Source organism: Lygodium microphyllum, chromosome 1, assembly GCF_053477565.2.
Source record: "Lygodium microphyllum isolate KBCC chromosome 1, Lygodium_microphyllum_v1.1.10, whole genome shotgun sequence".
NCBI lineage: Eukaryota > Viridiplantae > Streptophyta > Polypodiopsida > Schizaeales > Lygodiaceae > Lygodium > Lygodium microphyllum.
Genome location: NC_141135.1, coordinates 95,705,846 through 95,726,211, shown reverse-complemented (window position 1 = coordinate 95,726,211; position 20,366 = coordinate 95,705,846). Strand labels below are relative to the sequence as shown.

At 42.7% G+C, this 20,366-nt stretch overlaps 1 protein-coding gene across 1 annotated transcript; it reads right to left on the bottom strand.

Moving 5' to 3' along the window:
• Window positions 1–6,721: 6,721 nt before the first annotated feature.
• Window positions 6,722–12,192, bottom strand: LOC148041429 (tryptophan synthase beta chain 1-like). Its single transcript, XM_087679335.1, has 5 exons — window positions 11,428–12,192; window positions 10,550–10,906; window positions 10,008–10,450; window positions 9,786–9,880; window positions 6,722–7,430 (listed from the first exon to the last, which is right to left on the bottom strand). Exons 1-5 carry the CDS (start codon window positions 11,722–11,724, stop codon window positions 7,255–7,257), a joined length of 1,368 nt encoding a protein of 455 aa, XP_087535461.1. The 5' UTR covers window positions 11,725–12,192; the 3' UTR covers window positions 6,722–7,254.
• Window positions 12,193–20,366: the final 8,174 nt, after the last annotated feature.

Genomic DNA, 20,366 nt, shown 5'->3' with positions numbered 1-20,366 from the left:
TAGTTGTCAAATAGGCATAGTAGTATAGTTCCATTAATATTGAGTAATTGGAAAAATTCCAAAAAACCATCCTTCAAGAAACTCTTTGCTTCAATAACATCAAAAGCTCTTTTGGGGATATGGTTGAGCCCTTTGGAAAAGAGTAGCCTATAGAGCTATAATTGATAATGCCCAAATTTATAGTGACAATATTCTTGAAGTTTAGGTAGAAAATTCTAGAATATTTATGGCAATTACAAGAGGCTTTTATTAGATGTAAAAGAATCCCTTGGATTGTAGACTAAACCTCTAATAGAAGGCAGAAAGTGCCAATCAGAGACCACATATTTGAAAATATGTGGAGAGAAAGGACTCTCTGTAAAAAAGGACTCCTTGTACTACTTTTTAGGGGAAATTTTATCCATCAATCCATTGACATATGTAAGATGAATTTTGTGAGCCTTTGATTTCCTAGTAGCTAGCTTGTTGTGCCTATGTTGCTGTTGAATCAGAACCTCCTACACATCCCCACCAATCAATCTATCAAATGACCAAGATAGATCACAATCTATTGAATCTATAAAAAAGAAGCCCACTTAAGATGGGGGGCATGTTGTTGAGGTGGAGGTAGAGGGGACAAGCCTCCTTATGGTGGACCCAAGGGGAAAAATGGAGTGGATAAAATATGCACACTATCCCCTCTCCCATTGACCCACCTCAAATCTCTAGTCATTAAGAAAGTCAGTAACTCCTAAGCTAAAGGGTCCTTTTTTTCTCCATATTTTCCCTAATGGTAAGTTGATATAAGGATCTTGCAAAGGAATTTGGCAAAGGTTGAAGCAACTCCCCAACATAACTTTGGAACCAAAGCACCCAAGCCAATTGGGAGATCGGAGACATGGGTTGTACTACAACACCAATAGGTCCATCAATACTAGAAGACCAAAATTAGTAGAGCAGAAACCTTGAAAAATACTAGAATCGCCCATAATGGCCTCACCGCCTCTAGTGTTTGATGAGACCAAGGGGATGTTGATCATGAAGACAAATCCCAATAGCATAATGAGGAGCACATTGGTGGGGAACCCAATATAAGATTACCATAACCTAACCCAAAGGTTATTAGTCATATGCTAAAGATATTTCAATGCACAACCCAATATATGCCTAATGTAACACCCAACATGCCAAAACTTCATGGGCTTGGAGAAATTGAAGGCTAGCTAAATAATTAAAGTCTACACAAGTTAAGGTCCATATCCATATCACTTCTAACTTGATGATTCTACTAAACCTTAGGAGGATACTATGCATCTCCATCATTGAGAAGCTTATTAACATAAGTATTTTCACAATTAGGATATGGTTTAATCAAATTGATTGAGCGGAATTTAGCAAATCAACCAAGAAAGCCAAAGCTTGGAGGGATAAATACACACTTAGGCTAAAGGATGTCTGTAAAGTCCAACCAAAATAGAGAAGAAATATTTTAATCACAAATTATCATGCATGGTTCGCCTCATGTAGAATGAAGAGAGTGAGGGGCTAACATGCACCCAATTTGGCATGGTGCTATTTTAATCCAAAAAGGCACGTGATCTTGAAAGTCCCAAAGATAACAAATATAAATTGCATGCACCCTAACTTTTCCTGCTTGTTCCAACCATGGACATGATATCTTCATTCTATGACGTTGTTGGGACTTTTGCAAACTGTCCAGATCCCTCATTCCTAGTAACTTGCAATTACCTTTGCTACTCATATTACTACTTCAATAAAAGCAAATGATGCATGATAAACAACTAGCATCCTCATTCTTTTATGTAAATGTGGAAATTCACCAAGCTACCATGGATAAACTCAACCTCTATGTGGCATTCTTCTCATCATATTGATTGGAGATCTTAGAAGACATTACTGAGAGTTAATTCAACCATTTCTCTCATCCCTTTCTTCCATGATCTTCCATCCTGATGCTATTAGCCATAAGGGATTAGGTGATGAGCATGGCCTGCCTTAGTCAAACTCTATGATGCCTTGCCAATGAGTATATCACATCAAAAGAAAGAGAGAGCGAGAAGAAAAAGATAAAAAAAGTAATACAAGAGAGTGAAATCCCACTTTTAGTTGGATGCACTCACTGAGCATTGTACTTAGGGGCCCTCAAGTTAGAAGTGTTCAAGGGTCTCCATTAGTCAACTCCATCTATGACCCCCTATCCCATTTTTCCCACATCAAAATTCAAATCATATCAAGGGCAAGACACCCCAAGATTGCTTGGAAGACCTATTACCCTAAGTTTGACTACATAAATCACTACTACACCAATTGGACCCTCATATGTTGGATATATCCTAAGGAGGTTTTGGCTTCCCTAGTGTTATTCCATCTCCAAATCACATTGTGCGAGCACTTGCAAGATAGAAACTACTCTCATGGAGAGAGCATGATCTTTTATTTTAGGTATACCTAAATTAAGACATCTTGAAAAACCATCAATATCCATGCTCACCCTTAGCAATTCCCATGTGAACCATTACCTCTTCATCTTTCACATCCTTAGCATTGAAGTCCTAAATATTGCTATCATTATCTATCTCAAATTGATGTGTCAAGGGATTGGGATTCATGAATAGAGGGGATAATCTTAACCCAATCAGAGAAGGCTGCAAAAAGGGCACACAAAATTTAAAAATACACTTTGAAAAAAAGAAAAATCAAAGGAGTCAAACAAGACTAGTCAGTGGACCAAGAGAAGCAATAGAAGAGGACAAGTCAAAGGACTAGCTAGTGGACCGCGGTAGAAGGAACCAAGAGTAGTTGCACATAAATGGAGTTCTAGACATTCCAAACAATATAGTTTTTGAAAAATCAAAAAAGCTACATCACATGCACTGAAAATTTTGCATGTGGTGAAAAAGTAAAATCTCACAATTAATCACTATTTTAAACAGATGTCATATATTTGAAAATGAAAGTAAGAGCCGAGCTCTCTGGAATTGTAAAATCTTCCAAAGTCACATTTTATCTTTTATTTTTCTATTCATTGTACACACTCATATACACAAAAATTGACAATTGTGAATTGAAAATTCAACAAGTTCGTCTATCAATAGAGTCATAGGCAATGTAGAATGAAGTGACCGAACATGAAAAAGTGGCCAAGGGTTAAGACAACTCGCCAAGAAAACCCTCTGTATAAAAGAGAGAGAGAGAGAGAGAGAGAGAGAGAGAGAGAGAGAGAGAGAGAGAGAGAGAGAGAGAGAGAGAGAGAGAGAGAGAGGACTTGGAGAATGAAGCTCTCTCTTGCATTCTATTCATCCCCTCCTCTTCTTTCTCCCCTCTTCTACAACTTGTGGACTACTTGAGGCATCAATATCTATTGAGAGTGTGCAAGAGATTGAGAGAGTGAGTGCATGTACATAACATTCTAAAAAAGGAAAGTCAATCAGACAAATAAGCCTTTCATTACAAGCACTAGCTTGTGGGAGACAAATATGAGGGCTAGTTCATGAAGGGAAAATCGAGAACTCATACACATAATACTAATCACAATGACACAAGAGTAGCACAAGGCCTTCTACAAATGAGATGGAGTCGCTCAAAGAGCTTATCGAATAACCTCAAATGCTAAATTATTGATGTTAATAGAAAAAGAGAAAAGGAATGGCAAACTATTGTTGAATTGCTAAAGAGCTCAACGCTACTTGAGGCAAAGTTGCAAAGAAGCCAAAAAATGGCAAGTGGGAGTCAACTGAAGAGTGTATTGGTAAGGTCACCTAAGACTTTTCTCAAGAGCCTATGAACAATAAGGCTAGGCCCTAAAAAGCTAATCACGCTAGACCCCTTCCAATACAAATGAGTTCAAATCTTTTTTTTGTGCCAAAAATTATTAGTAATCATTAACTTGTAAAAGCATTATATATGAATGGCACGAATGTTTTTGGATACACATTGTAAGTTACATATTGTAACACCCAAGATGAGATGAGAATAGGATATCCTTGGCATGGGAGGACCCCTATTTATATTAGTATGTTGGTAGTTATATTAAGTGCATTCACATACATGAATATGGACTTTAGCCATGCCCTTAACCTATCTTATTTTGGGACATGATGGACCGGATTGATGTCTTCTAACATGACTTTGACAAAGAGTAACTCCTATGCCTCATATGGGGGCAGAGAGTGTTCATTACAACTGAACAAATAAGGGACTTAATGTCTCTCTCTGAATTGGCATCTTCCCAAATGTGGATACATATGGAGCATCGGGTGTCTAAGCCGACATGCATGCACCACTCAAGGTATAGCCAAATCTTGGACTTTGGTCTAAAGGACTTGAGTTATTGACCCTTACTTTGACATCCATCCATCCATCCAAAAGGGGCTTGGTGTAGAGCCATATACTTTATGTCATGATTGACAGTGCATTGCCCATGCCAATGCCTAGAAAAACTAAGTAGTACTTTTGCATGTGGCCATCGACTTCATTTCCAACCACTGGAGTCAATTAACTGCTAGCAGTATCCCATTACCATTGTTGAACATGAAAAAATCATCTAGATACGTCGTCACTAACATGAGCGGAGGAACCCAAGAGATTGCTTCGGCAAATCTCCATTAGATTGCCCTCCACTCTTATGGGCCTCATCAGCATCAATGGTGACTTTGATTGGACTCCCATAAGCATTAGTCAAACGACCCACGATCTCTAAAGGTGCATACTGATCAATGCCACAGCTGCATACTGATCAGTGCCACAGCTGCTGGTAGGAAAGCCATGATTCAGGCGCATCATCTCCACCCATTCCAGGATGGATCTTTTCTCGGCCTCTGCGGGAGGCTGCATATCCGTGACATTGGAGCAAACTATTTTGTTATGCTTAATCCTGCGAAGCTTCTTCCTATCTTTCTTGTGTATCTTCTTGCGATGCATTCTCGTGGAGCTTGACTCGCCCTGGGTAGAAAAGTAAGGATCTTGTGCCATTTTCCATTTCCAGATCATGGGGCTACACATAGGGGAAAACATGATAGCATAGACGAACACACTAGGGTTCTGTGTTGTCGCATGACCGCAGATGCCCATGTATAGCTCTCTATTATCTTCAGAAAACGATCTTTCAGCACTTATCATGGCTTCTAAACCTCAAACACGACCAGCTATACTAGCCAGTTGAACATGATAACCCCTAAGGCCTGGTCCCGAGCTGGTTTGATAGTTGTCCTCAAGGACCCCGACTCCTTCAAAGCTAGTTTGATCAAAACCTCACGCTATAGTATCGAGCAATGAGTAACTATTTCCTCATGTTTGTCCATGGATATCAGCAGAAGAATCAAGATGTACTAGGTGTGACTTCTGCAGAATCAAAAACTGATTAGGGCACCACATCCTGTACTTGCCGATTATCAAAGAATGTAACCATGGAATTTCATGTACCCTAAGTCGTTAGAAATCAGAATTCAGCCAACATCACTGTATTGGAGAGTTGCTTCTTCATGAAGTAGAGAATTGATACGGGGACTGCTTTGTCAAGGCTGGTACAAGAAGAGACATTAATTCGGGGGCAACTGGCCCAATGCTATCGAAGCTAGGTGGGTCATTGAGATGAGTTTCATCTTGCATGTCACGTCTAAAGTGCTACACTAGGACGGTTGTCAGTTAGGACTACAGTTGCTAGCAAGGGCCCCATTCATTGCAGATACATTAGGCATAACATTGCTGCAGGATCAAGTGACTTGATCACCATGGTGACCAACGAGATTGAGCAGCTGGCAAGTAAGACCTCAGCTTGAGTGGTATAGGCATAAGTGAGGGTGGGAAGCTACTAGATATGCCAAGGTTTGGTCCTTCTCTTTAGACAACAGTCTTCTCAACTTCAATTTTGAAAAGTACTCCTGATAGAGCCGGAAAGCCAGGAAATTCTGTGTTTTGACAAGTTGACCATAGATCTTAACAATAATCCGGTAGCACAAACATGTATGCTTGTATACAATCGGTATACAGAAACCCTATCTCAATATTGGTGCAATCAATCTAGATCTGCAATAGCTCTCTTGACCCTTGATTGGGTTGCATCTTCTGTATCAAACCATGTCCCTCACTTTTGTCAGTGATCAAGAGAGATGAAGATATGATAACAACAAAACTAAATTCACACAGCGACGAATACTACTGCATACAACATATGGATGTTGTTTCATACTAGTTACTTGGGACGTTACTTTTTGCTAAGATGATTTCAACCACCTCATTGTCAAATGATAGCACTAGGCATTATCTTGAATTGATTGCACTATATCTTTGCTCAAATACAGCATTGCAAACAAAGTAATTGCCCATCAGCATAAGGTCAAACACTCATACGATTTAGTTGTGTGCCACTACTCACTAGGAGTACTTCCAAGGACCCTTACAAAAGATATTATAACACAAACACCTTATAAAGTTGTAAACAAAGCTCCATAAATACCAGAGCACAAAATTAAACAGAGCAATTTAAAGGTGTTTTGGCATCGTGTCATCTAATGCTTGAGTATTATAGTAAAGGTTTAAGCATAAATACTATTCGCCATTGTATCTAACTGGGCAGGTCTTTTGTTGAAGTAGAGGCAGACACTTCATTGTATACCCAAACAATGCATCAAGGACTGGGAAAGAAGATATTTGTGGGGTTGGGATAGTGTACTCCCTTAGCCCATGACTATGGAACCATTTAACATATTATAGTAAAGCCAATCATGGAGCAGAAACAAGGTGTTATGCAACAGGTCCCCCTATCCTAAGTAGCAAACGATGAAAGAGGAAATAGTCTAAACCTCTTCAGCTGTCTTATTTAGGCTGCATAGCAGACATGAGCTACCATAACAACTTGGAAATACACATACTATACTGCAGTTGTACCGAAACAGAACAGTCTAGAAAAGTGCCGTTTGGCTTTCTTTGATCTCCCTTGTAATATTTCACATGAGGAAACATGTTCAAAAAATATGAATCTATGTCCAAAGAACATTCACGCACACATTTCTAGAGTACATCTTGTATATCCCAATATTCTCAATGCAGAGAAGGCATCCCATCTTGCACGTTTGCTAGATGGATATCTAAAGCTTTTGTCCACACAACTTTCTCTTCAAATTCATGGCTCCCAAATATCTTCTTGAAGTGATTCAGACTGCAGCATCATACCACCATCTGGTGCAGACCAAAAGCAACCCCAAACACACTTTCCATGTGTTGTCTGTGCTTAAATACAATCCTGCAAGCGACAACTTAGAATTTCAAAATCTTGCTTGCTGTATCAAGATCTTTGTCGCCTCGACTACTACAGTTTACTACAACTTTTGTGCCAGGCTTCAAGGTTGGACACAATCTCTCCAAGAAAGCCAACGCATGCGAAGTCTCTAAGGCTGGTATGATGCCCTCCAGTTTTGATACTCTCTCAAATGCTGCAATGCATAAGGAAAATGAGAAGTTAGCAGTTAGGATCCTGTAAGCCAAAAAGTCTATTTCACTATCAAATATTTCTCACTTAACAAGCTTTATACAAAAATATAATAAATACTAGTCAATTTGACAATTATTAAACCAGAACCAAGAAGAAAGCATATTATCACCATAAGTAGACTCTCAAGGCTCCTTATGATCTGTTCTTCTCGTGGGATTGAGAGAGGAGCACATGTGAATGCAAAGCAAAAGAGTCATTTGTTGTACTACTATGAACAGCTATAGCAAAGTTGGAGACAGCCTACTGATTGTATCATAATGTATGATCATGTTCACCCTGCAAGGCAGCCATCCAATGCTGTCGTTGTACATCCTAAAAGACATTAACTTCTACATCATCACTGATAAACTGGCACATGCGTATTCAACAAGATTTCCATCAGCTAACAATGCCATTCATTTTGACATAAAACACCCTAAATGGTAGCCAGGTGTCATGCTGTCTGTCTGTCTTTCTAATAAAGACATCATCACCTTGTTAATACCCAGCCACATAACTTCAGACCTAGCCATCCTAAAAACACAATAGGCCATGTGCTCATATTAGCTATATAATCTTCACATGGTCCATGTTATGTGATGATGGTTCTGCTAACATCACATTGGAGCTCCAAAGCCGACTTGAGGTAGCATCTTCCCTTGTAACTGCACAAACCAAGCCTCTAGAATAGCACTCCAAGGTGAGTAGTCAATGCCTTCAAGCTTGTCATCGGTAGAAAGAAAGAAGGGTGCCATGAGACGGAATGAATTACAATCCTTTCGCAGATGCCCCTTCTTGCCACAGAAGAAGCATTTCACCATCTTCTTCTTCTTGCCACCCCTCTTTGCAGCTGCAAAAGCTCGAATACATGGAGTGCCAGCTTGATATAACATCATTCCTTGTAACTACACAAACCAAGCCTCTAGAACAGCACTCCAAGGTGAGTAGTCAGAGCCTTCAAGCTTATCATTGTTAGAATATCACTGAGGTGCCATGAGAGCAAACGAAGATAGATGTTAGAGAGAAATACCTACGGTACTTTGTGGTCAAAATCAGCCCAATCAATGAGAGTTCAAGAGCTTAATGATCCATTCACACAAGCACTCAATAGAAGACAGAGAGTGGAGCTACTGAAGAATCACTACAACCTATGAGACCCTCTCTAAACATGAAAAAACAAAAAACACCAAAAGTGCAAGCCTGTGCAGATCAGAAAAACCACAGTTTTTACTAGCCACTGGATGGAAATCAGCCCATTAAGCAAAATGTTGTCATTAGCACAACGGGTGACACGAAAACAAGCCTTGTAAAAGCAGTTCTAGCCCAAACGACCAACCACCATGTAAAAACACAGGGAAAACAACACCAAAGACTGAGAAAAGAGATTGTCCAGCACCCGAGACAGGTTGCCAGCAAGAAAAGTGGTCGCCAGCCAAGTAGGAAGGGGTAGGAAGTTGCAATGTAGGAGTAGAAGTGACTAGCAGCACTAAACACAGAGCTTTCAAACCTGGGAACTGTCAGTGATAGCACACAACAGCAGAAAACCAGTGACACCAAGCATCAAATACCATTATATGAGAATGCATAGATGATCAGAAGTTTGAAAAGAGAAAGTATGAACATTGACAAAAGGAAAGAGCATGTGAACACAAGAAACTCCAAAGCAACATGCAATGAAATCCACAAGACGAAGCATGAGATGTGCAACACAATACCAGCAGAGCACCATCACATTCGTGACCAACAACAATTGCTCCAATCTCCCTCCCTCCAAGGATGCAAGAAGATGCGATACAATTGTAACTAAGGGTGGAGTGAAGCATATTTAGAAGCCTGAGGACGAGACGCGAGACAACTAAAGAGGCCCTAAAAGGGGCCACCCAGCAACCTCTCCAACTAAAGGCTAAACATGGTGCCTAAAGCCTTTTGCTACATACTAAACTAAATATAGTGGAAAGGTGGGAAACTAAGAGTTCCAAAGGCAAGGTAGCTGAGACATCATGCATTAGTTTGTCTCGTGCAAAACCAAGCTGTCACAAAGGACAAAGGGTAATGTTATCAGCATGATCAGCATCGTAAAAATTTTGTTGAGAACATAAGAACAAACATAAACTCGCTAGAGCCATCAAGTCTCCAATGGAAAGATGTATGTAATAATCTTCACAAATGCACCCTTACACTCACGCATGCACACACATTCTAGCCTAGTTTCACTTCTATCTAAGCAGACTCTATCAAAACCAAATGGTAAAAAGCAATGAGATCCTGTGTAAAATTAGAATTACAAGCAATCCATTAGCCTTGTTTAGTATCTTACCACCCAAAGCCTCCTCATCAGTGACGCTGAAGTACTCAGCTCGGCCTATCTCTTTTAAAAAGCTGTGTTCTGGTCCAACACCTGGATAATCGAGCCTGAAGATCCCAAAAAGCAAAGAAAAACAACATCAAGTAAGCTATATAACACTTGGTATTAGGAATATTAAAAAAGGGCGATGGACCTAACAGCCAAGCTTGTGAACACAAGGATGTGCTGACATACCCTGCACTTATAGAATGGGGCTCTATAATTTGACCATCATCATCCTGTAGTAAGTAGCTCATGGCTCCATGCAAAACCCCCCATTCTCCCTTTGTCAATGTGGCGGCATGTTTACCAGAACCTAGTCCAAATCCAGCTGCTTCGACCCCAATCAACCTTACATCTTCATCATTCACAAACTCGTGAAACAAGCCCATGGCATTTGACCCTCGTCCAATACAGGCAACAAGAACATCTGGTTTGCCTCCCCACTTATCTAAAGCCTGTTGTCGAGTCTCTTTGCCAATAACAGCATGAAAATTTCTCACCAGCATCGGATAAGGGTGAGGTCCAGCTACAGATCCCAAAATATAATGCGTGCTCTCTACATTTGTGGCCAAATCTCTCATTGCTTCTGATGCCGCATCTTTCAATGTAGATGTGCCAGAATGGACAGCACGTACCTACAAGGTGGTGTCAGAATTGTCAATCATGAGGTGGATACATAAATTTTCATGAAGAGCAAGCACGTGTTTGATCAAGACTATATTTATAATACTGACCTCAGCTCCAAGGAGTCTCATTCTGAGTACATTAAAAGCCTGTCGCTCCATATCTTTGGCACCCATGTAAACAACACATTGTAACCCAAATCTAGCACACACAGTAGCAGTGGCAACTCCGTGCTGCCCTGCTCCAGTTTCTGCAACAATACGGCTTTTACCTATCCGCTTAGCCAGTAGAGCTTGCCCAATGGCATTGTTGATCTTGTGAGAACCTGTATGATTCAAATCCTCTCTTTTCAGATAAATAAGAGGCCCGCCATCTTGACCTCGCCTGTAGCGTTCTGTTAGTCTCTCTGCAAAATACAGTGGCGATTCTCTACCGACGTAATCTTTTAGGATTCCTGCGAGCTCTTCCTGTAAAGTGCAAGCAAATCGTTATTCCTGGCAGATATTTCCTGAAAAAGGCTTGCAATTAGTTGACCTTTTCCTTTCAAGGATGCAAACCAGCACACGCTTAGAGGGCCTTGGAACATAAAATTGCGGCCATGGCCCTGTGCATTTATTAAACTCTCAGTCTGACATCCGTACAGAAAGCTGTGTGCTGCCCTACTTTGCAAACTTTTCGGCTTTGGGGTACAGTCTACACAAATTGCAGTCTCTAGATTCTTGGTAAACCGGTGATAATCAGCTGTGGCCTGTGTGAAATCCTTCTTAAAGATTTTATGTACATCTCTTTGGAGGACTTTTGTCCCAAAGCACTGATCTCAAAGTGGCTCACTGTAAGAAGTGTCATCGATCACCCCCCATTGAGACATTCAGTAGATGTGATGGATACTGCATTACACTGAGACGAATGGTTGTTGCCAGCCAGTCAACTTGGTTGGCCAAAAACTACAAAAATGCAGGCATGACCTGAGAAATATAAGAGCACACACCTGGAATGCAGAATCTGCCCAGAAAAAATTGAATGCAGCCTCCACTTCAGATAGGCCGGTCATGAGCGTCTCGGGAACATATTTTCCACCGAATCGGCCGAAGCGACCGAAGGAATCCGGGCGCTGGAAGTCCTTGAGCTGAGTCTTGATGCCTCTCGTCGATCGGGAGGGCCGCGCAGGTGGGGCCATCGTGCAGGACACGGGCCTCCTCGCATGCGCAGGCAGGTGCCCAGTTGCCCCCGACCCCAAGTCTGGCTCAATCGTACACCGGTAAAGAGGGGAGGAGAGAGCCGCCATAACACCAGGTCAGAATTAGTTCAACCCTTTCGAAGGATGGGGCAGCGAGTGTGTGTGCACGCGTGCACGCACGTAAGGGCGTGTTGTGTGTGTGGGGGGAGGGGGGCGTGTTGTGTGTTTGTGTGAGAGAGAAAGAGGTCGTGTTGTGTGTGTGTCTTTCTCTGTGTGTGTGCCAGACAGAGAGAACAGCCCATGGATGAAGATATAATGCACCGAAGTGCCTGAAGCAATCAGGGTACTGCAAGTCCTTGAGCTGATCAGTGGTGATGTCTGTGGTCGTTGAGATGTGTGGACGCAGGCGGGGCCATGATCGTGCCCTGGAAGTGCTCGATGGGCTGGGCTGAGCGTCGACGTCTGTGGTCGTCGATCGAGAGGACGTCATCGTGCAGGACACGGTACACCAGCCCAGAGAGGAGAGAGCTGCCCTAGCTCCAAGTGAGGAGGGGAAGAGAGAGAGAGAGAGAGAGAGAGAGAGAGAGAAAACGACCATAGCTCCACGTGAGAAATCCGAGAAAGAGAGAGAGAGAGATCTCTAGCTTTTACGAAAAAAAAAGAAAACGACCATAGCTCCACGTGAGAAATCCGAAGCTTTCGACGGGGCGGCAGAGCGAGAGGGAGAGCGCCTGGGTGCGTGCCAGGTGGTGTAGACATCGTCCCAGAAGCACGGAAGACGGATGTGTGGCTGAGAATGGAAAATGTTCGGTCGGTTTTTGGTCTATATATGGCATGTGTCAGCGGGCGCCTTAGCTTTTATTAGTCCTAGTCTCTAGACTGAAAGTGCCTTAGCCTTTATTAGCACCCGAAAGTGCGCGCATCTGCACCGACCAGATGCCTTAGCCTTTATTAGACGGAAGTTCATCAATTAGGAAGGATCTTTCCAGGCCTAAAATTTGAAGGTTGCAACTAAAATTAGCACTACGACTGCCATCTAGGCAGTCCCAACGGCAGCACTCATCACGCCGACTGGGTGTTTGAAGAGCCTGGTCACCCCGCAGGTCCCCCTGCCGCAGCGCTGCCATCGTCACCACACGACGTGACAACCGCCTGCCGCCATCGGTGACGTCGCCGCTCGGTTCCTCCCGCCACCTCGCCTATGCGGCGCTCTGCCGCCCGCTCGTCGCACATTCGCCAGTGGGGGGTCACCCGCTCGTCGTGCCATCTCCTAGAGCCAACTACCGTCCCGCCTTCTCCTAGGGCCAATCGCCGATGAGCTTAAGATTTTGTGGGAGGAGGGGGTCACCATGCAAGATATGAGCAAGCGCGATGGTCGACGGTCTGCCAAGCCACCCAGCATCCTACCCCTATCCACCACCTCATTGCGCCTCCCCCTTCCCCTCGACCCTGCCCGCCTTCAATATCCCCACAGACAACCTCTACTAAGGAGATCCTAATTTCGATGGAGTTCTTTCCCAACACGGGTCTATGCTACCTAAACTATTTGGTAGGAGTCTCCAATGCCAAAATTATCATCGCCAAAACTGCTAGCTAATGTGAATGCCGAGGTCAAGTGCTTGTACAGTGTCATCTCTTTTGACCCAACCCCATTAGCAATCCACACCCGAGCCTGAACATCCACTATTAATGGCACGGTCCAGAAGAAGGGCACACAGAAAAAAGAGTTAGAGAATAATATCAAGCTACATACTAAAGTGGAGCAACTAAAAGAGAGACTAATGTAATCAGAGGTCCTGGAATCCAAGCACATGATGAGCATCTATTCTCTTCAAGATGTTGCTAGCTGACTTGAGCACTTGACACAGCCGGCTAGTAGTGGCAAGGGTGGAGCGTGATCGTCTCCAACATAGCTATACGACTCGATGCCTACTACTTGGAGATTCTAGCAGTCGAACTCTATGCTCTTCAAATTTAATTTTCTCTCTCTCTCTCTCTCAAGTTAAAATTTTTAATTAATTTTTTTTAAAATATTTTTAATATTTTTTGGGCATAGCTTTTCACACACTTTGAGAAGGAGATAGAAGTAGGAGAGAGAGAGAGAGAGAGAAAGGAAGAAGAAGAAGCAGAAAGAGAAAAAAACAGAGAGAGGAGAAAAAGAAGAAAGATAATATTTTTTAAATTAAACTTTTTTTGATATAGTTTTTGACTTAAAGAGAGAGAGAGACAAAGAGGAAATATATAATTTAAAAGAGACAAAAAATAGGGGCAGAGAAAGGGAAAGAGAGGAAAGAGGAAAATAGAGGGAGAAGAAAAAATATATAAAGAAAAAAGAGAGCGAGAGAAAAAAACTTCAAAGAGAAAGAGAGAGGAAAAGAGAGAGAGAGAGAGAGAAACCAAGAGAAAGATACAAAGAGAGCAAAAAAGAAAGAAGAGAGGAGAGAGGGGGAACAAAGAGAAAGAGAATTATAGAGAGAGAAAATATAAAATTTTACAGAGAAATAGAGAAAAAGAAAAGCGAAAAAGAGGGGAGAGAGATAGAGAGAAGAAAATGAGTCAGAGAAAAGAATAAGATAGAAATTTTGATTATATAGAGAGAGAATTATAGAGAGAGGAAACATAAAATTTAAAAGAAAGAGAAAAGAATAAAATTAAAGAGAATGAATAGAGAGAGAAGAAGAAAAAATGGAAAAAAGAGGAGAGGGAGAGAGAAAGAAAAGAGAGGGGAGAGGGGAGAGGGGAGAGAGAAGAAGAAGAAAGAGGAAAAGAGGAAGAGAGATGAGGGAAAAGAGGAAAGAGAAAACTCTTTTTTTAATTTAAATATTTCTTGAGAGAGGGGGAAGAGAGAATATAAAATTTAAAAGAGAGAGAGGGAGAGAAGAAAAAAAGGGAAATTTAGGAGAAGGGGAGAAGAAAAGGGGACGGATAGAGAGAGAGGAGAAAAAGAGAGAGAACTATATATAGGGAAAATATAAAATTTGCATACTTTAAGGGAGACTTAGGGGAGGAACAGAAGTGAAAGAAGAAGAAGAAGATGGAGAGAGAGAGACAGAGACAGAGAACATGGAGAGAGAATTATAGTGGAAAGATGAAATTTAGAGAGAGAGAGAGAATAAAAAATAGAGGGGAGAGAGAGAGAGAAGAAGAAGAAGAAGAGAGAATATAAATAGAGACAAAGAGAGAATAGTAGAGAGAGGAAATATAAAATTTAAAAGAGCAAGAAATGAAATGATATATTAACGTCTACAAAAGGGCAAAATGACCTATGAGACCATGAGTTACAATCATGTATATGATGGTATATTTGTCTGGACAAAATATGTATGTAGCACAAAGCAAAATAAGAAAGGAAACTAACTATAGCTATGTGTCAAACATAGAGCTCTATCTAGTAACACTTAGCTCCAAATGGTATAGTCTCATATGGGTATTGAGGACCTAGCTCTAGTCCAAGCAATAATCCCCTGTATCCGCCTATGAAGGTGTTGTCGGTGTCTATGCTGAGGCCTAGGACGTTTGGATCGGCTAAGCTGAATGGCTCGATCAATCAATACTCCTTGTCTGTGTGTGGAGGACTGTGACGGTGAGAGAGGCTCTCCTGTGGACTGTGGCTGTAACTGTATTGAAGTCTTCTAAGTCTCCTTTGCAAAGAAGTTTGTGAGTTGCCTCTGTGAAGGGCCTTGATGCCCTAGGGCAGTTGTACTCCTGAGGTGCATGTCACGAAGCTGTCAAGAAGATAGAAGCCAAGGCATCGCTAATTGGTAAAATCCATGACTCCGGATAGTGGTTCAAATCCGTCTCTAAGGAGACGGTGGAAACGACCATGGACCTCATAATACGCTGAGCAGTGGCAAATATAATGCTCCTCTATCTCTGGCTCTAATTGGCATATTTGGCATATGCACTCCTCTGGTGCAATGGATCTATATCTACCACTCTCAATCTCTAGCTGATGTGAGGAGGTGCGCAACTGGCCAATAGTACATCTAATCCCATGGGAAAGGTGGGTGTCCATGTATCTCAGGCAAACAATAAATCCATCATCTGTAGTATGAAGGAAATGCACACGATAGAAAGCCATCTTTGTCCCTAGCTCCTGCTGTGGCATCAACCATGTCCGTTTGATATCCAACTGGGTAAGCTCCTGTAATATTCCCACCCATGAATATTGACTTCCCGCACACTGCGTAAACCTTGTGCAAAGGTTATCCCACATATTGGATTTACCGGCAGTATAATGTGTAACCTGCACGTGAGAAATCGAGATCATCCGCATTGGCAAAGCAAGCCGAGGGTTCAAAACCGAAATTCACGCGTAAACACCCTCTTGGGAGGGGCAAAATAGTTATTATTAAAGCAAATTTTTTTATTTTTATCCCTTTTCCCCAGCCAATGCACGGCTGGAGAAGAGGGAGTGTGGGGGAATGGGTCATGGAAGAGTCGTGGACTGCATGGGAGGGGGGGGAACCCATGCAAGGGGCCACGTGGTGGAGCCCTTCTCTCCCCCCCTTACCTATATATACTCCCTCTAAGGAGAGAAGGAGGGGGATGAGGAAAATCGGATGCTGCTACGACGCCATTGTTGGGGAAGGAAGAGGGTGATACTCATAGTCCGTGAGGGAGACGACTGCGTCAACTGCTGCCGTGTGGAGGATGATTCGTTGTGCTGTGGAAGGAAGGGCGAGGAGATAAGAGGCGACGCCCCCCTTCTACTCACGTCACCGCCCCTCGTTAGCTTCTGCAGGGCCCTTCAGGCCGTCAACTGAAGGCTCCCTCCCTCCACGCTCGATGACGCTGCACACCCCTCCCCTGGGCCTTCGTCCATAGTTGACAAGACGCTGTCTGGGCTCTCCAATCGGCGCTGTCCCCCCCTGCGTTCTGCTGCAATGATAGCCGTGGGCTGACTTACTGCGCCGCCACCCAGGAGAACATCTCAGCCTACCTTCCCCCCTGTGCTGCTGAACGGGTCCTGGACCACGATCGTAACCACACGCCCCCCCTGCCCCGACGTCGCTGCTGATTCCCAGAAGCTTCTTTAAGAAGCTTCTAAGGTTAAGGCCATAGGCCTTGATCCTATGCGGGCTTCTCGGTCTTAAAACCGGGCCTTCCATAAACCCAAAAAAAACCCGTGAGGCCGGTACTCTCAAGGATCCGCACTTTGGAAGGGATCTCCGGCGTACAATTTTGAAGCGCTCGCAACAGTTGGAGAAGACTCACCGAACGAGTAAGGGTAAAGGCAAACCGGAAGTCCGTAGGCACGCTAACGATGGCTCCCAAGAAGACGCAAGGCGCACCTGCGGGAGGTTCTTCCCTGGACTTACACGTGGATATCACTGCGGATCCACAAATCCAGGTTCCGTGAATATATTTCCACATGAAAAGATGTTTTAAATACGCTTAATTCCATAGGGAAATTCATTCTACGTTATCATTAATTCATGGGTAGTGATAATAGTACATTCAATAAATTATAGATAAAGGATCCGTGCATATCATGCATCTACAAAGTTATGAATGAAAAGCACTTATTCTCCCTATGAACTTAGTTGCAAACTGTCTTGTCGTGCATTTTCAAAGTGAAAGCCACATATGGCCTAGGGTTAAAGGGGAAATTGTTAAAAATGCATTGGTCATGTAGGAAAGGAGTATTTTGCATTTAGTCAATAACTCCCTTCGTTATGATTCGCGTGAGGGATTTATTAACTTCTGGTTTCACGGCATGATAAAGAACCCCGATCTTATAAGTTGCATGGAAAATGATGCTTGCAAATTGATTAAATCGACTCTTGCCTTAGTATTGCATGAACTTCACTCACGATGTTGTTGTATCTAAGGGTCGCACTTTTACTTTCGCAAACTTCATTTCATCACGTAACATTTAGGAATGATTGCATGGCTTATAAAAGCATGAAATGCAAATACTTAGACACAAGGTTGTAGGTGTTATCCCTTGACCTAAATCCTAGTAAGCCCTATGTAGGTTACTCTTCAAATTATCTTGCCTTTTGACTTTAACTAAAAGGAAGGGATAGGGCTATTGCGGATCTTATGGTATGTGAAAGTAATGAATTACAGGTTTACATGTATTGTAACATTTTGCAACTATTTTCCTACTTTAGATAAAGTATATCATCTCTAGGAAAGAATTGTCCTTGTCAAAGACAAGTAGGTCAATTTACCCAAGTCATTTGTAGTATCACGATTGCTAGGGTTTCGTATAGACGTAGCTAGCCCATTCAATAAAAACCTCAAGTACTAGTTAGGACTTGGCACGTTAGAGATATAGCCAAGTAACGTACTTGGACACCAAGTCGAAGTCCTCAAACCCAAAGGTCCTACCCACCTTCCCGGAAAATTGAGCCAATGGGACTCGCAAGCAAATAATGATCTAGGGTTTCTACCCTAAGGATCATTCGACCTAGTGCTAGAACTTGGGTTGAGTTGGAATCCCCTAGGACCGAACGTTGTCGGTCTAGTGCAATTAGGATTGGGTGAGTGAGAAGACGCCCTAAACCCTACCTCGAGTCTAATCATAATTCTTGACCAGAAAACACCATTCAAAAGTGAAATGATCTCTTGGAATGGAGGCGACACTTGTGCAACAAGTTGCCACGTCGCATAGCCTTGAGGTTTGATCACAAGAAAGTTTTGCCATTCCTTGGAATGAGGTTGGCAGGTCCTTGCGCAAGTTTAACTTGCAAGGGGATGGGTAGTCATCCTGTTACATCGCCCTCATTAGGGGAAATTTACCAAGTTAAGGGAAGTTAGGTATTTGCTTGGACGCAAATGATTAGTCAATAAATTAAGCGACATGGCCGCCGGGATTTACTATTAACAAAACCTAAGGCATTGGTTAAGTTGGGTTAACAGGGTATGACCCTAACCCAAGGACAATAGGAATCTTGCCAAGTTGCAATTGATTCCGGATCGAATGCTGGATGCATTCGGAGAGAAGGATTCACTCCTTAACAGTTTGCCAAATAGACAACCACTGGAATTGATTGTGCTTGTAACAGTTTAGAAAGCACTGTTTGCATTGTTTGCTCAAGGAACTAAAGGATGGAAAGATATATAAATGCTTCAGGTTGAAGGCCTGAAGGGAGAGGCAGCTTCAGTTACCCCCGACTGCCTGCCTGACCCTAACCAAGGGGGTTGTTGACCGTGCCGGGAACGTGGACCGAACCCGCCGCGAGAGGTCTTTCCGTTGAGCTCTACTTGGAGCAAGAGGACACTTGGGTGCAAGGGGGGGGCTCTGGCCGTAAATCCCTCGCCTTCCGGGTCCTACACAAGAGGCTAACGTGACTCGGGATTGGATCTCGAGGCCCGCATACTAGTCTACGGGCAGAAGCTTGGAATAGTGATCCCTAGCGGATTACTGGATAAGCCTTCGGGCAGATTATGGACAAGCCTACGGGCGGAACTCTTTGTATTTCAAAGATAAAATGATGAAATGATAATAAAGAAGTTGTTTGATATTGTTTTTCTATGTCACGTGATAAGATTACGTGAAGGAACCAGTGCTTAACAGGGTTAATTAAAGAAGCTGATTGTTATATGTCAAATTAATGTGTTAGATAATTACATAACTAAAACAAACCGAGGAAAGTGCGGAGGATGGACCATGGGTCCGTCCTACGGATGGGTGGTCCCGGTTAGCCGGGAACTTTTCTCAAAAATCTTGAAAAACAACAGGATGATCATCATCATCAAAACAAATAACGAGAACGATGACCTAGAGGTACATCTTGCCCGATTTACGCTGTTTTAGGGGAACGGAATGGGACTATGCCTTATGGCAGAGAGGTTGAGCCTTGCATCCCTCTCGTTTCCCATTCTCCTTGAACCAAGTGCAGCGTGAATCCGCTTCGGACCTGGCGCTTCTGCGTAAAGTAGTTCGCTCGAGTCTGACGCTAGTTGCTGTTAGCTAATGACCAAACAGGAAAACACTAATTCCGGTCGATCCTAAGTGGGAAACGGCCAGGATACTTCTGCTACGTGGCAGACACGGAAAGACCTAGATTGCAAAACCCGTAACATTCCATGGGAGTGCCGGGCGGAGTTTTCTAAGCATTCTTTCCGATGGACTGCTAAGACGTGTCCTAGATGACTCCAGTGGACATGTTATAGTTGGTATCAGAGCCACCAACAACGGAATTGTTTTCGTGAGATCTCAATAAAATGAAGTAAAGAAATTGTTGCTGTCCAAACATTTCCTCATCTTCAATACTGTCTTGCAGAACTATGAAGCGTGGAACAAGTTTTTGGTGTTCCGGATAATGTTTATGACTGCAATGCATTCTCCGCATTATAGGCAGAGAGTTGAAATGATGAACATCCTGGAACAGATTTATAATCCATCACCTTTATATATAGAACGAAGATGGACTGGGTCTTCAGGAATCTACTACATAGCTGCCCATCGGTTCGCTTATCTACAAACCAACCTAAAGAGGATCAAGTGGTTGGAAGATTTGAAAGTCGTGAAGCTGTTCATTTTTGTGGAAGCTCACGTAAATTCGACTTTACATATTCAAGGTCGGAGGGTTGAATTGAACTCATATGTATATGAGGAAGTAACCCGTGTAATCCCAGCCGACAGGATTAAGGTGTTGGGCCGCCATGGGAAGTATGGATTCCAGCGGAAAGGATATCCTGAACTTCCGATGAATTATCGATTCCTAAAGATCCATGACCCAAAACCCTACTATTACACAGTTCCTGTAGACAAGTCCAATACAATGTTGTTCTCC

Coding starts and splice junctions, on each gene's coding strand:
- LOC148041429 (XM_087679335.1), bottom strand. CDS start 11,724: ATGGCGGCTCTCTCCTCCCCTCTTTACCGGTGTACGATTGAGCCAGAC. Junction 10,907..11,427: donor GGGCAGATTCTGCATTCCAG/GTGTGTGCTCTT, acceptor TGCACTTTACAG/GAAGAGCTCGCAGGAATCCT. Junction 7,431..9,785: donor TGATGAGGAGGCTTTGGGTG/GTAAGATACTAA, acceptor TATGCATTGCAG/CATTTGAGAGAGTATCAAAA.